At 35.6% G+C, this 14379-nt stretch overlaps 1 protein-coding gene across 10 annotated transcripts in view; it reads right to left on the reverse strand.

Moving 5' to 3' along the window:
- PDS5B (PDS5 cohesin associated factor B) overlaps nucleotides 1-14379 on the reverse strand; it is a 249318-nt gene that overhangs the window by 73086 nt on the left and 161853 nt on the right. For all 10 annotated transcript variants that reach the window (XM_074216065.1, XM_074216066.1, XM_074216063.1 and 7 more), the window contains one exon: nucleotides 10547-10751. In XM_074216065.1, the coding sequence (XP_074072166.1) occupies nucleotides 10547-10751 (205 nt within the window). The remainder of the gene's footprint in view (nucleotides 1-10546; nucleotides 10752-14379) is intronic.

The following is a 14379-nucleotide window of genomic DNA, read 5'->3' on the forward strand; positions in this document are numbered from 1 at the left end:
GTGTGGGGGCAAGATGAAGTTTATGAGTATAGCCTGGTAGAAAATGACTGAGATGGATGCCCTGGGCTCCCTCTTTAAATGGATTAAGTTGTCTACCTTCCAATCTCTCAAGCTAGTTGGAAGGAGGGTACTCTAGGAGCCCAGAACTACTAAAGAGATCTGAGATTCAGGGTTAGTATAATACTGCAGGGCACTGAAATTCTGGAGAGCGAAATGAAGCCCAAGAGAATAGCTAGGTGGAAAACAGAGGCCTCCAGGAGCACTCCCCCCCAAAAAACCCCACAACAAAAAACCCACCTGGAAAGATCTTTACAACTCCATCCCAGCAGAAACCAGCATGAACTTGCTAGGACCAATACTAGGCAGGATTTGAGTTAAGTTGTGAATTTAATTCTCCCCCCCCCCCCCCAGGTCAAACCTAAAGTGAGGGAAAGGGGGTGAGGGAGAGAATGGCTGTCTCTGTGTGTGTGTGTGTGTGTGTGTGTGTGTGTGTGTTTGTCTCTTACACACACAGAGCTATGTGTCTGTGTGCATGTATATGTATGTATGTGTGTGTGTGTGTGTGTGTGTGTGTGTGTATGTATGTACATATGGGGGGTGGGAAGGAAAGGAAATGGAGACAGGGATAGAGACAAGGACAGAGACAGACAATATAATTATATAAAAACAAATCTGATGTTAAGTGCTTAGATGTTGGTTTCCTGACAAATAGAGAGAATACAGCAAGAGGGAGATACACAAGGATAGCAGCAAAAAAAGATAACCCAATCCCGATAGAATGGGGTCAAAGCATACAGAACAGCAAGGCCAGCATGACTGTACTGCAGAGTGCTTAAAGATGCCAAATAATAAAAGTCTGCTGTATTAAAAGTATTTTTACATCAATCAAAACATCAAATCTCATTTACTGTTTCATGATCTTGAAAATCTAAGTGAAAATGACCTATTTTACTAAAAAATCTAATAAACATAGAATAAGGGTCTTACAGTCACAAGAAATGCAAAAATACTTTTTAAGCCTATTATGGAGGAAATATTCTTGTTTAATTATTATGGCTCCAGAATACACAAGTAGTTCAATGAAACTCAAAGACTTATTAAACTATTGTGAGAAAGACATTGTATAAGGCACTATGAGTACAAAGGAAGGAAACAAAATTGTCCTTCCATTCAAGGACCTTTTATGCTACTGGAATTGAAGCATGTGCTTAATTAAAACATTCTATGTTATTTCCTTGATAGAAATAAAAATTAGAGAATCTCAGAGCTAGGAGATACCTCAGAGGTCAACTAGTCCAATCTGAGAAGAAATCCTTCTAAATAATGTCCTTAAGTGATCTCTGATATTTTAGTTCTCTTTTGAACTATTCTGGAGTGGTCTATTTTTGATCCATCTGGAGACTCCACAGGATTTTTTTTTCAATTTATTTAGTTCAATTTCCTTCATATAATTTATTAAGATCTTTCTATTCTCTGATATTTTTGCTTATTATTTATTCTGGTTTTAGGATGTTTTCTGCTGACTAACTGACCAGTTAGTCAGCAGGGGATTTTATTGAAGATTTTCATCTTGATATCTTTAATGACTGAGCTTTAATTAAACAAAAATTCTCCCATCATTCATTTTTATTATCTCTCTCTTTATTGTTGGCATCTCTCTCTTTAGTATCTGAGCAGATAATGAAGCCTGGACTGCAAAGCTATCAATGCATCCCCATAATAGGGGGATGGAGTTTGGTGTCCTTAGCCCTAGTTTTGAATAACCTCTGGAGGGACAATTCAGACCCTTCAAGGTGCCCCTTCAAGTTCTGTTCTCAGGATTTATTTCCTTCCCAAGGTTGAACAGAATTTTTTCAACCTAACAAGGAAGAGGTGATTAAGAAAAGCCTTTGTAACAGAAAACAATCTTTACTATAAGACAGCATGATTTTAACCTGTCCAATTCTTCCTTTCTCCCACTTAACTGGGCAGAATCAAGACCCAGTATTTCTTGCAAGGGGTGGAGAGTGAGCAAAAGCCACTACAGCAGCATGACCTTCCCAACCAGGCTGAGTTCAGCAATACCTACCTATGAGCTTGCTGATGCTCCTGCAAGGACTGTGCACTGGATGGTGGAGAAGAATTTATAAAGCACTTTAAGTATCAAAACTATTTAGTGGTAAAGTGAGCAATCTATCATCTGCTAGGTCATTGATAAATCTGAGTCTTCTTTTTTAATGAAAAATAAATTGATTATTCTTGAAATAACTTGAAACGTGCAATATATTCAACTTGCACAAAGGTGGTCATAGTCAACATGATGAAGTAGTAGGAAGTACAATCTAGCTTCCCCTTATAATTTTTTTTTTGCAAGGCAATGGGGTTAAGTGACTTGCCCAAGGACACAAAGGTAACTATTAAGTATCTGGAACCCAGGTCCTCCTGACTCCAGGGCTAGTGCTCAATCCATTGCACCACCTAGCTGCCCCTCACCCACTCTTACCAAAAAATCTAGAATATGTGCTGAATGGAAAATCCAAAACATATTCATGCAGTTATTTGTCTGGGAGTGGGTCTGCATAAGGAGACAGTAAATCTTAGAAAATGGAAATAAAAGTCTTGCCAGGAGAATACAGCACAGGAATGGATGTTTGTTGATCAGCAGTTTTTTATCTGTGTATGACTTTCTGTGACTCAACTTGGGATTTTCCTGGCAGAAATACTGAAGTGGTCTACCATTTCCTTCTCCATTTCATTTTACAGATAAGGAAACAGAGATAAATGAGGTTAAGCGACTTGACCAAAGTTACATAGTTATTAGTGTCTGAGGTTGGATCTTAGTTCAATTAGGAATTTTCCTGACTAAAGCCTGGCACTTGTTCTACTGTGAGATCTAGACAGACAAATGGAGGGTCAGCCAATTCCTTGCACTTTCTTTGCAAGAAAAGATCCTACATCAGGCACAGAAAGTTAAACTTGGGTATGGCAGAAACAGGTGCCAATGAGCAATACTATCTATCTGGCATGAGGACTCACCACCCACTTCTGGTGGTCATCCAAAGTAAGGAGAAGTCACAGGTCTTAGTCAATGTACAGAGTGAAGAACAAGGACAGACGTGAGCAGCAACTGAGTGGCTCTGGAGTGAAGCAGTTTCACTTCCAGTACCAAACCCAGTTAGAAGATAACAATGACAGGATCTCAGGCCAAAGGAACCCTGCAGTTCTGTCAATTTAATAGAGCTGGCGGGCAGGGGCTGAGGTCAGCAGCAGACTATTGAAGCTCCAACTACAAGCAAGTCTACATGATGCTCAAACCCTGGTTCAAAAACTTGCAACAGGGGCAGCTAGGTAGTGCAGTAGATAAAGCACCGGTCCTGGAGTCAGGAGTACCTGGGTTCAAATCCGGTCTCAGACACTTAATAATTACCTAGCTGTGTGGCCTTGGGCAAGCCACTTAACCCCATTGCCTTGCAAAAACCTAAAAACAAAACAAAACAAAACAAAAAAATGAAGGGGTGGACAAGATCAATGATGAAGCTCATTTGAATTCTAAATTTATTATCTGTGAAATACAGTCTTCTAGTCTTTGCTGGAAAATCTACAATGATGGGCTTATCCATTACTACCTATCTAAGATAGGCAATTCCATTTATGGTCAGAGTTACTGAAAATTTTTTCATTAAATTATAGCATGACAAACTGTCACTCAGTAACTTTCGGCAATTGCTCCTTAGGGGAAAAGTCCTAAAATCTTTTCTATATAAATGCTCTTCAGATTATTAGCAGAAGTTCTTATATGGTTTTCTCCAGGTTAAACATTTGCATTTCCTTTAAAAGGTTCCTGGAGATTAGATTTCAATTTCTCTTTAAAACTCTAATTAGTTCCTTTGGGCACCCTCTGGTTTGCTAATGTCCTACCTAAATCTGGTACCAACAACCAAATACAACATATCGGATTGAAACCTCTAGGTTTTTCCCTCTTTGTGACCAATGTTAATTTTTCTACTAGCTTTTCCACATATTATGCAATTATCAAAATTTCCACTTACTAGGGCAGAATACAGTTTTGTCATAATTTCTTATATTAAGGGCTACTACTTTCAATAATAGAGCATAAGAAGGCATTAAGCTTTTTTCCTGCCATATCACATCATCTAAAATTATCTTGGTCTTGCTGCTAGTTCACTTAAAAACTGCATGTCTTTTTTCAAAGGAATTATGTTTCTGCTATTCTGTACTTAACTGAGTAGACAGAATGCTACACCTGTAGTCAGGAAAACTTAATCAAATCCAGCCTCTAACATCAATGAGCTGTGCAATGTAAGGCAAGTTATTTCTTTGCTTTAATTTCCTTATAAATGAAATGGGTAGCATCAACTGTTGCACAGGATTTTTGTGAGAATAATAGGCCAAAATCTGTAAAGCCCTTTAAAGAACTATAGAAATGCTAGTTAATAGTATTATTATTTTTATTATTTTATGTATGATATTGACCTCAGTAGGACATTAATTTCTGACACAACAAGGCCATCTTCCCTCCTGGCTTTGTTTTACCTGCAAATTTGATGAACACACCATCTATGACTTTTAAGTCATTAATGAAAATGTGAAGAATTTAGCTACAGACACAGTAAGAAAAACACACTACAAAACCTTTGCCTACCTTAACAATGATCACTATTCTTCAGATAGGGTTATTTAATCACTTCCAAATCTACATTAACTCAGGCTACAAAGGGATGATGGTTGAAGGAGTGTTTATTAAATGCTTACTATGTGCCAGGCCTACACTATGTTAAGTTCTTTATAAATACAGCTTCTAATCATCACAACAAACAACCCCAGAAGGTAAATACTATTATTATCCCCATTTTACAATTGAGGAAATAAAGGCAGGGATTCAAATCATTTGCTCAGGATCACAGAGCTTCTAAGGTTGGATTTGAAAATTTCCTTTTTTCTTCCTTTTTATTATTTTTAAGTTGAATTAAAATACTCCTTTCATTCTGTTAGCATATTATCCAACTTCATCTTTTGCTTTTTTTCCCTCATTCATTGATTCTTTACCTATAATTTTTAAGGAATTTTAATCCTTAGGTTATTTTATAATTACAGAAATTTTTTACTAAGTTTCTTTATAATTCCTTGGCTATTACTGAAGGATGAAAAGAAAAGGGTATAACGGGTATGAACTGGAGCTGCTACTGAAATGCAATCTATTAGGTTAGGTTCAGGTATGTGTTGGCTCCTTTTCCAGACATGCTTATCCTTTCCCCAGGTGACCTTTGAAGGGGTGGGAGACAAGAAAGACAAGTTCTCCCTGTGTATACCAAGATATCCATCAAGATCTCCATTTATTAAACCAAATACAAGTGCTTAATTAAATAACCTCCCCAGTCCCTGGTCCACTCCCACAGCACTCTTCAATCAACCAGTAAACAACACTCCAGTGCTAGAGGACACCAGGTGATGAAAATTTACAGTATTTCCACACACAACAGGACCTAACATTTTCCCCTATTTGTCTTTGAAGCAAAATTCCTTATAAGCAGATAGGCTCAGATCCCAACTACATTAATAACTTAAATGAACCTTTAAGCAATTAAATTCAAAATTCAAACTAAAAGGAGTTAACATTTAACTTTACCTAACCATTTCAGAGTTTAGACACTAACACAAACACAGAAAACAATTCTCTTGAATCACATTTACCAAGCTGAGATTGATAGCCTGGCCAGTACCAAATCTCAGAATATAGAAACATTTTCCCACCTCTCAGAGAAGAGAGACGCAAAAAGTCCTTTAGATGTTTAAATACACACATACATATGTAACACACCAAAATATTAGCCATAAGCACAGGCTTCATTATTTTAGGGGTTTTTTTTTGGGGGGGGGTTGGCAAGGCAGTGGGGTTAAGTGACTTGCCCAAGGCCACACAGCTAGGTAATTATTAAATGTTTGAGGCCAAATTTGAACTCAGGTACTCCTGATTCCAGGGCCAGTGTTCTATCCACTGTGCAACCTAGCCAACCCTACAGGCTTCATTAACAGATGAAATCTCAATTTCCCAGTCCCAGAAAAAAAGTCTTCTTTCCCCCTTTTCCTTAACTAACTGACCACAAAGATTTCCAATCAATAACCTAAGAAAAACAGTCATTGCCCAACCCCCCCCCAAACCAGGAAGAAGGCATGTGGGGGGGGGGTCCCTTGATTTCTAAAATAAGTTTTTGGGAGGATCTTGCCCTTTCTGTAGCAAAGCACGCATTCCATCCAAGACATAGGCTTGAGCTTTGAAGTTCCAAAAAGGAAGATTTCTCTTCTCCACCCCCCCCCCCCCCCCCGCCCCAGAAGGTGGGAACTGCAGAGAATGAGAACATTTGTAATAACTTGAGTTGTTAACAACAGTACAATTTGGAGTTGTTGCATTTCCTGCACAGTAGTCAACACCATTACAAACTGTCCAACAGCATGTGACATTTTTACCCTCAACACAGGAAGTGCAGTTAGTATTTATTTCACAGATTTCTAGTGCAGGGGCAAGAGATGTGGCATACTTAGTTGTAGGCTGGAGAGTGAAATTCGCTGTAGCCTCTGAAGTGGAATTTGTAGTAGGCATCAGGGTGAGCAGCAATGACCAGAAGTCTCTAAAGCTAGCCATAGGTTTAGGGGTTTGGATTGTGCTTATCGCACATAGCGCAGCCAGGCAGGCAGCAGGGGCCAAAAGGAACAGCAAGCAGGTTCCCTGCATCCTGTTCATGACACTCTGTTCATGGCGCTGGTACAGACTGTTGCTGAGGAAAGCAGCTCTGTCCCCTGCGGGAGACTCCACTTCCCACTGATTCCTCAATGCTTAATACTTCTCACTTTCATTGGCTCCTTAATGCTGAATACTTCTATTTTTGCTGGTTCCTTAGTTCTAAATATTAGTTTCTTACTTTCCCTTTCCTTCACACTTCCTTGTTCCAGCCCTTAAAATCAGCCCCCAGTAACAAATCAATCTGTTACTTTGTACAGAGTACTCTGCTTTGGGATGTCACCTGGATTCTCTTGCTTGTATGTGCTGGTTCTTATCCCAGACTCCAATCAGATAGCTCCGCCTTTGCATCCCTATTTGGGTGCCAATATGTTGAGTCCCTTTCTGGACTCACTTATCCTTTCCCCAGGAGAATGCTGAAGGGGCCGGAGACAAGAGAGACAAGGATGACAAGATCTCCTTGATCTCCAAGATCTCCATTTATTGAACCAAATACAAGTGCCTAAATATCCTCCCCAGTCCCTGGTCCACTCCCACTTCCATGGCACTCTTTAGTCAACCAAGTAAATAACGCTGGGTGCTAGAGGATACCAGGTGATGAAAATTTATAGTACTCCCACACACAACAGTCTTTTTTTTTTGTTTTTAACTTTTTTGGGTCTTATTTTAACAATTATGTGTAAAAACAATAACATTTTCTAAAAATTTGGTTCCAAATTCTCTGCTTCCCTTCCTGACATCCTCTTTGAGAAAGCAAGCAATTTGATATATATATATATATATATATATATATATATATATATATATATATATATATATGAAGTTATGCAAAACACATTTTCTTTTATATTCTGAAAAGTTTTTCATTTCACACTGAAGAAGAGTGCTTGCCTCAGGTCACTCAACAACAGCAATACCATTAGAGAAGTATCATAGAGAAGTTTCAGTTACAGAGCTTGAAGGATTGCCTGTAAATGAAGAGCTCCAGATCTTTCTCTTCAAGGTCTTGTAACAGATCCTCCCAAATAATCACTCAAAAATACTGACTACACTAGTCACATAGAAATACCAAGTAGACAAAAATGCCTATTGTCAATACTATAAAAAATGCAGACAGACAGACCATTCATAGAGACAGTCCATAAATATATAACTTGGAGAGATTTTATAGATGGATAATGAACTTGGTCAGAGTTGAATAAAGGACTAACAGACTGCCTTCTGTGTGGGGTGTGGAGAGGGAAGCAAGATTAGGGGAAAAATTGTAAAATTCAAAATAAATAAATAAATTTTAAAAAAAAGAAAAAAGGAATTGAATAAAGGAAAAAAGGAGAATGAATTTCAACTCTTAGAACTGAAAAACTGTTCAATGAAGAGCAGTTAAAATAACACTCAACCTGTGAAGTTTAAAAGTGAAGGAATTAGTACATATGGTTATGAGATACAGACAGTTTCTTACATTATAGGAAGCTCCAAAGTATGTTATTTCTCTAATATTTAGTGAATGAGGGTTGCTCAGAAACAATTACATTAAATTATTTTAATTAAATTGTGATTTAATTGTTTTACTGAGAGACAGTAAGATCTAATACAGGGCTGTCTAAAATGTAGCCCCCTGTGGATTTACTAAATGCATCAGTAAATGAAGTTAGCTACCACAAAGCTCTCATTAAAATGGCAAATCAAAATACATTGAACATTACTTTTAAAAGTAAAATTGGATAGCCTTGGTCTAATGCAAAAGACAATGAAGTCAAGAGATTTGAATTCAAAATCCAGCTCTGCAACCAACTATCCTTTGGGCAAGGTACTTAATCCCTTAGTCTTAATTTCTTCAACTGCAAACAATAAGGTGAATGACTGAATGGCCCTCAAATGTATCTTTCTAACTTTAAAATCTACCAGTTCAAATTTCTTCCAGCTCTGTGGTTCAAATTTGTTTTTACATTTTAATCTGTATTTTTATATAACTTCAAAATATTCCATGAAACATTATCTTATGTCCAGGGAAAAGCATGGATTTTAAGAGTCAAGACCTGGATTCAAATCCTCCCTTATTCACAAGTTATCTATATAATCTTGGGCAGTTCACTTATCTATGTCTTTGCTGAATTCGGGTGGTTTCCAATTCTGGATCTTTATTCTATAATCTTATGTGCTAATAAAATAAAATTCATAGAAAGGCTTTAAGAATTTTAAAAGGTTATGAATTAACCAAGAAGCACATTAAAAACCAAAATCATATTAGAAATATTTCATTTTAAGACTATGGATATATTTAAAGAAAAAAAAACTGCTTGCTATTTCTTTAAAAGTCTGAACCTAAAAGAATCTCTCCTCCTTGATAATTCTGGAATATTAAAGAGGAGAATTACTTTTCTAATCTTCATATTTCAAACATCATCTTTTTACTGAAAAAAAATTGTTTCTATACATAAAGTTAACAAAGTTTACAATCTTTTTCTTTCCTGGTTTAGAAAGATATAAGAAATGGGGTAAAGATTACTAGGAAAAAAATTGAAAAGATGAAACAAACAAGTTCATTATTTTTCCTTAGCTGAACCTTCACTTCAGTGTCCTTCAGCAGTTGTTAGTACATCACAAAATCAAGCCTTTTTTCCCCTAGAATTCTAGTTCACCCCACTTTTACACGCTAGATTATTCACACAAGACAGCCTATAGCTGAATTTTTATGGTATAGCATTGCTCTTTTTTTTTTTAGATTTTTCAAGGCATTTTTCAAGGATTTTTCAAGGTTAAGTGGCTTGCCCAAGGCCACACAGCTAGGTAATTATTAATTGTCTGAGGTCGGATTTGAAACCAGGTACCCCTGACTCCAAGGCCGGTGCTCTATCCACTGCGCCACCTAGCCACCCCTGCTCATCATTTTCTATCAAATATTCAGGCCCAGGACAATTTAGAGAATCATGAATCACACCAATAAAATTCCATAAAATCAATATAGTTCTACAAAATTTAGGAGGAACCTGATTATAATCACAGCCCAATAAAGTATTCAAATCTCACACTTTTCCATGGCCAAATTCAGAAACTTCCTATATAATTCAAGAGCTACAGACTTTAGATTAGGTTTCAGTAACTGCATATGATAATGAATTCCAAATACATTTTTATTTTATTTTTGTAGGTAATTATTAAGTATCTGAATCTGCATTTAAACTCAGGTCCTCCTGACTCTAGGGTCAGTGCTCTATCCACCGCACCACCTAGTTGCCCTCAAGAATTCCAAATATTTTCATATAATTTTTAAGAATGGGGAAGATTCAGAAAGAATGGTCCTTAGACAACACTAATCTTAGTGCAATTATTTGCTTGGCAACAAAAGAAGTTAAGAAACAATAGGATTCACAGCAAAATACAAATACAGTCATGGAGAGATATGAGATAGAAACAGAGAAATACCTGTTCTCATTTAGGGTCAGGTGAAAACTATGGTCAACAGTGATCAAAGCCTCTAGTTTTCTTTCAACTGATAATTCTTAGATAATCTATAAACCTAAAGAATATACCCACCTAGCAATAGTAGCTCTCAATAGTCTGCTTTTTCTTCCTGGCCTTTTTTCTCGTCTCATCTTCCATATAAAAAGATAATGAATAAAAGCCTGACATTGAAATATTTGTGTCATTTTTTTAAGCTGACTGTTTATGAAATTAAGTATTGAAAAATTTAAATTTAAAGCAACAACAATTCAAGAAATGTAACATAATTTAGAATTGTGTTTATACAACTCTCAAATAATGTAAAAAAGTTTTCTTTTTAATTCTGGAACACATTTCCCATATTCTTACCACTAACTGCTGCATGCTGCTTCAGATACTCTCGTCTCACATTTATATTTTTCACCAGACACTGTCTGGCATGTGCTCTTCTTTCTTTCACTGGGTCTTTTGCACACAGTGCACAGATGGCCATATATTCAAGTGGTAACCGTAATCTGGAAAGGCCCTTGTGAAGTTTTTGAGCAAATACTTGTCTTACTTGATAGCATTCATCCTATAGGGGGAAAAAATTGCATTCTTTTTACATAAGTCATGCAAATGAAATAATCATTTAAAAAAGGGGTAGTTTTAGCAAGCAAATATATATACACATACACATTTATATATATATATATGTTACTTTAAAAGTATCAATAAATATCACAAACTTCTAAAACATATAATTAGAAAGTTTAAAAATATATACTTTAGTTTTATAAACCTCAAATAATAAAATTTTAATGCAATTTTATTTTTTAGTTGACACTTTCTCAGACCAGTAGATTGGTAAAGAAGGTTCTGTTTTGTTTTTTAATGGAGGGGGTCAGGTCAAAATTTTTTGAAAGCATCAAAACCTCATTTTTGTGATGATCTTAGAGTGATGGTTACAAATGCAATCCTTTTAGTCACTGATTAACAGCTGATCAAAATTTTTACAAGTTCAGAAGTCAATAGAACAATATATATAGCACAAGATAGTGGATATGTTGAATTTTTATTTTGAAATGCAAATATTTCTTAAAAATTAAATATTAAATGTTTCAAATTTTTTTTAAAAAAGTTTGGGGAATTTAGATTTCTGAAGTTATTAAAGCTTAAAACTACACTAAGACTTTTGGGATACTGTGCGTGTATGTGTGTTGTACACAAACTTGCATGCACAGTTATTGGCTCCAACAATTGGGTTTTCTGTTTATACAAACTGAGATCAAAAGTAATTTAACCTAATTTAGGGTGATTTCAAGACAGGGATTTTCATCTTAAACATAAACTAATAACAATCACAAGTCCTTAATATAATTTGTTTAAATAAAAATTTTAAAGTGATTAATAAGGGGATAAATATATATTAAGTTTCAAAAGTCTATTTAATAAAATATTTCAACAAAAGCTTAAATATATGGTTATCTGATCATGCAGACTCCTACTGCTAGACAAACTCATCTGGGACAAGGGGAAAAAAAGAATAAGTTTAGAATACTAATTACAGTAGAATCATACCAATTATTCCATTTATTCACCAAGTACATTAAAACAATTTAATACTTAATTTCTCTTCAAAATTTTAGTTCATGAGAGTTTTCTACTTTTCTACCATTGGGTGAACTTGGGGAAGTCATTTAACTTTTCAGATTTTAGTTTCCTGTATTAGCATAACAGATAATATTTGTACTCCAGCCCATCTCACAGTGTTGGAGAATTATAACTGGTAAATGACACTCTAATTTATTTATTTCATTAATATATTTTCTATAAGCAAACTATAGTTGAAATAATATCTATGCTGTTGGACAAAGCTGAATGTGTGAATATAAATTAAGAGGAAATTAAAAGGGCTACTCTACTTTACTCTTACTTCTAAGACTAACACATCTCTGAAAAATCAAGTCAAAGCGTCTTGATACTATTATTGTAGGATGATTCCCTGCACCTCCTTTGGAAAAAGTGCAAGGGCTAGAGAGAAAATTCAGTACTTGGACCTTCAAGATACCTTAGAGCAGGTGTTCTTAACCTGGAACTCATGACCTAGGTTTTTTATTCTTCAGAATTTTTGTTTCCTTTGTAAACCTGCATGTTTTATTTTAGACATTTAAAAATATTATTTTTGGATGGAGTTCATAGACCTCATTAGAATGTCTAGAGGAGTATATAACTCAACAGGACACAAACAGGTTAAGCCTTAAAGTTTCATCCAGTTTATATCTAACAAAATAGAAGAGATTTTTCTGACTCAACAGGAAAAAAGAGAGGGAAGTACCAGATGGGCCAGACTGTGGAACAAACAGAATAAAGAATGTTTAAGGAAAAAAAGAATAATAGCTAGGGATGTTACCTGGGTCATTACAAGAAGCAAGGAGAAGCAAAGTTTGGCTCCTCCAGGAGTAGGTATATGGGGGGAGGGAAAAAGACAAGTGGGACATGCCAGTATCCTGGAAAACATGATAAAATGAAAAGTGACTTGTACTCAGAAATCGTGAGTCTACTAGTTAATATTGTCACTAAGTCACTTAACTTCTCTATGCTTCAGTTTCCAAGAGATGACTTCTGAGGTCTTTTCAAGTTTTAAACCTACGATCCTAAGAGCTAAAAGATTTATGTTCAAAATAGAAATATTTCCTTCAAATCTTATTTATGATAACTATCACTTGAATTTACCCTTTTGCATTTAAAATGAACATAATATACTGCCATAAATACTCAGGAAATAATTAAATTTTGCTAGTTTCTGAAATTTCCTACTACAGTACTAGGGTTGATGTCTTATCATAGTATAGGCAGAACCTAACAATATAGCACAGGAGAAAGAATAATGCATTGAAAATGATGCAGTATTCAGAGCCTAGCTTGGTAAGCTGTGCGACCTTAGAGATTGCCTACCTTTCTGACCTTGGGCCAGTCATTTAACCCCATTGCTTTGAATAATAAAAAACAAAAGATATTTTTTTTTTAATTCTCTCTCTGGTTCTGTTACCTCATGAGGTAAAATGAGAAGGTTGGATCAGAAGGATCCTAGAGAATCTTCTCACTTCTACAATCCTATCAACTATTGGCTAAAGTAGTACAACCAAATTTGTCTGATGGTTTGATGCAGGCAATAACTGAAAGACTCTTGTTACAATAAGCATTAATATGACACTTTATCACAATATTACATACTTGAATAATCAATTTTTAAATTGATTCTACCACTGTTTATTTTATTTCCATTCTTGAAGTTACATTCCAAAAACAGAAAAGGATGCCTGAAAATGTTCAATTAAGAAATCTGCAGGGGCAGCTAGGTGGCACAGTGCATAGAGCACAGGCCCTGGAATCAGGAGTACCTGGGTTCAAATCTGGCCTCAGACACTTAATAATTACCTAGCTGTGTGGCCTTGGGCAAGTCACTTTTTTTAATTTAAGGCAATGGGGTTGAATGACTCACCCAAGGTCACACAGCTAGACAAATATTAAGTGTCTGAAGCAAATTTGAACTCAGGTGTCGGTACTCTCTACTGCACCACCTAGCTGCCCTTTAAATTATGGTAGTTCAGATATCATACTAATTAAAAATTCACATAAAATAATAAAAACTCTTTGAGTGTAGAACACAAGTAATTAGTACAGATAATTATTTGTTCTTTTTAATTTTTTTTTATTTATTTAAAGCAATGGGGCTAAGGGATTTGCGCAAGTTCACACAACTAGACAATTATTAAGTGTCTGAGGCCACATTTGAACTCAGGTTCTCCTGACTCCAGGGCCAGCATTCTATCCACTATGCCACCTAGCTTCCCCTGTTTCAGTTCTTAAAAGTATTAAGTATTAATTTCTTATTAAAAGTATTAAGTTCTGTTGTGTTATAGTTCAATTTTTCAAGATTTTTAATCATTGTTTTGAACAATTTTCTCCTAAATCCAAATCAAAACAATTTTGAGTTTTAATAGATGATTTAATAAGTTGCTGTTGGTTAAAAAAAAGTCTTGCTGAGAAGTCAAAAATATGATATCAGAACAGGACTAGAATAGTACTGCAGCATTTTGGTGCCTAATTATAGATTTCTGATTTTTTCCATTCAATGGACTAATTAAACAACACTTAAAGTATGTGAGTAAGAAGGAGACCTGAAAACAATCTATTATGTAGAAAGAGCAAGGCCTAGA

This window comes from Macrotis lagotis, chromosome 1 (genome assembly GCF_037893015.1).
Source record: "Macrotis lagotis isolate mMagLag1 chromosome 1, bilby.v1.9.chrom.fasta, whole genome shotgun sequence".
Classification (NCBI taxonomy): domain Eukaryota; kingdom Metazoa; phylum Chordata; class Mammalia; order Peramelemorphia; family Peramelidae; genus Macrotis; species Macrotis lagotis.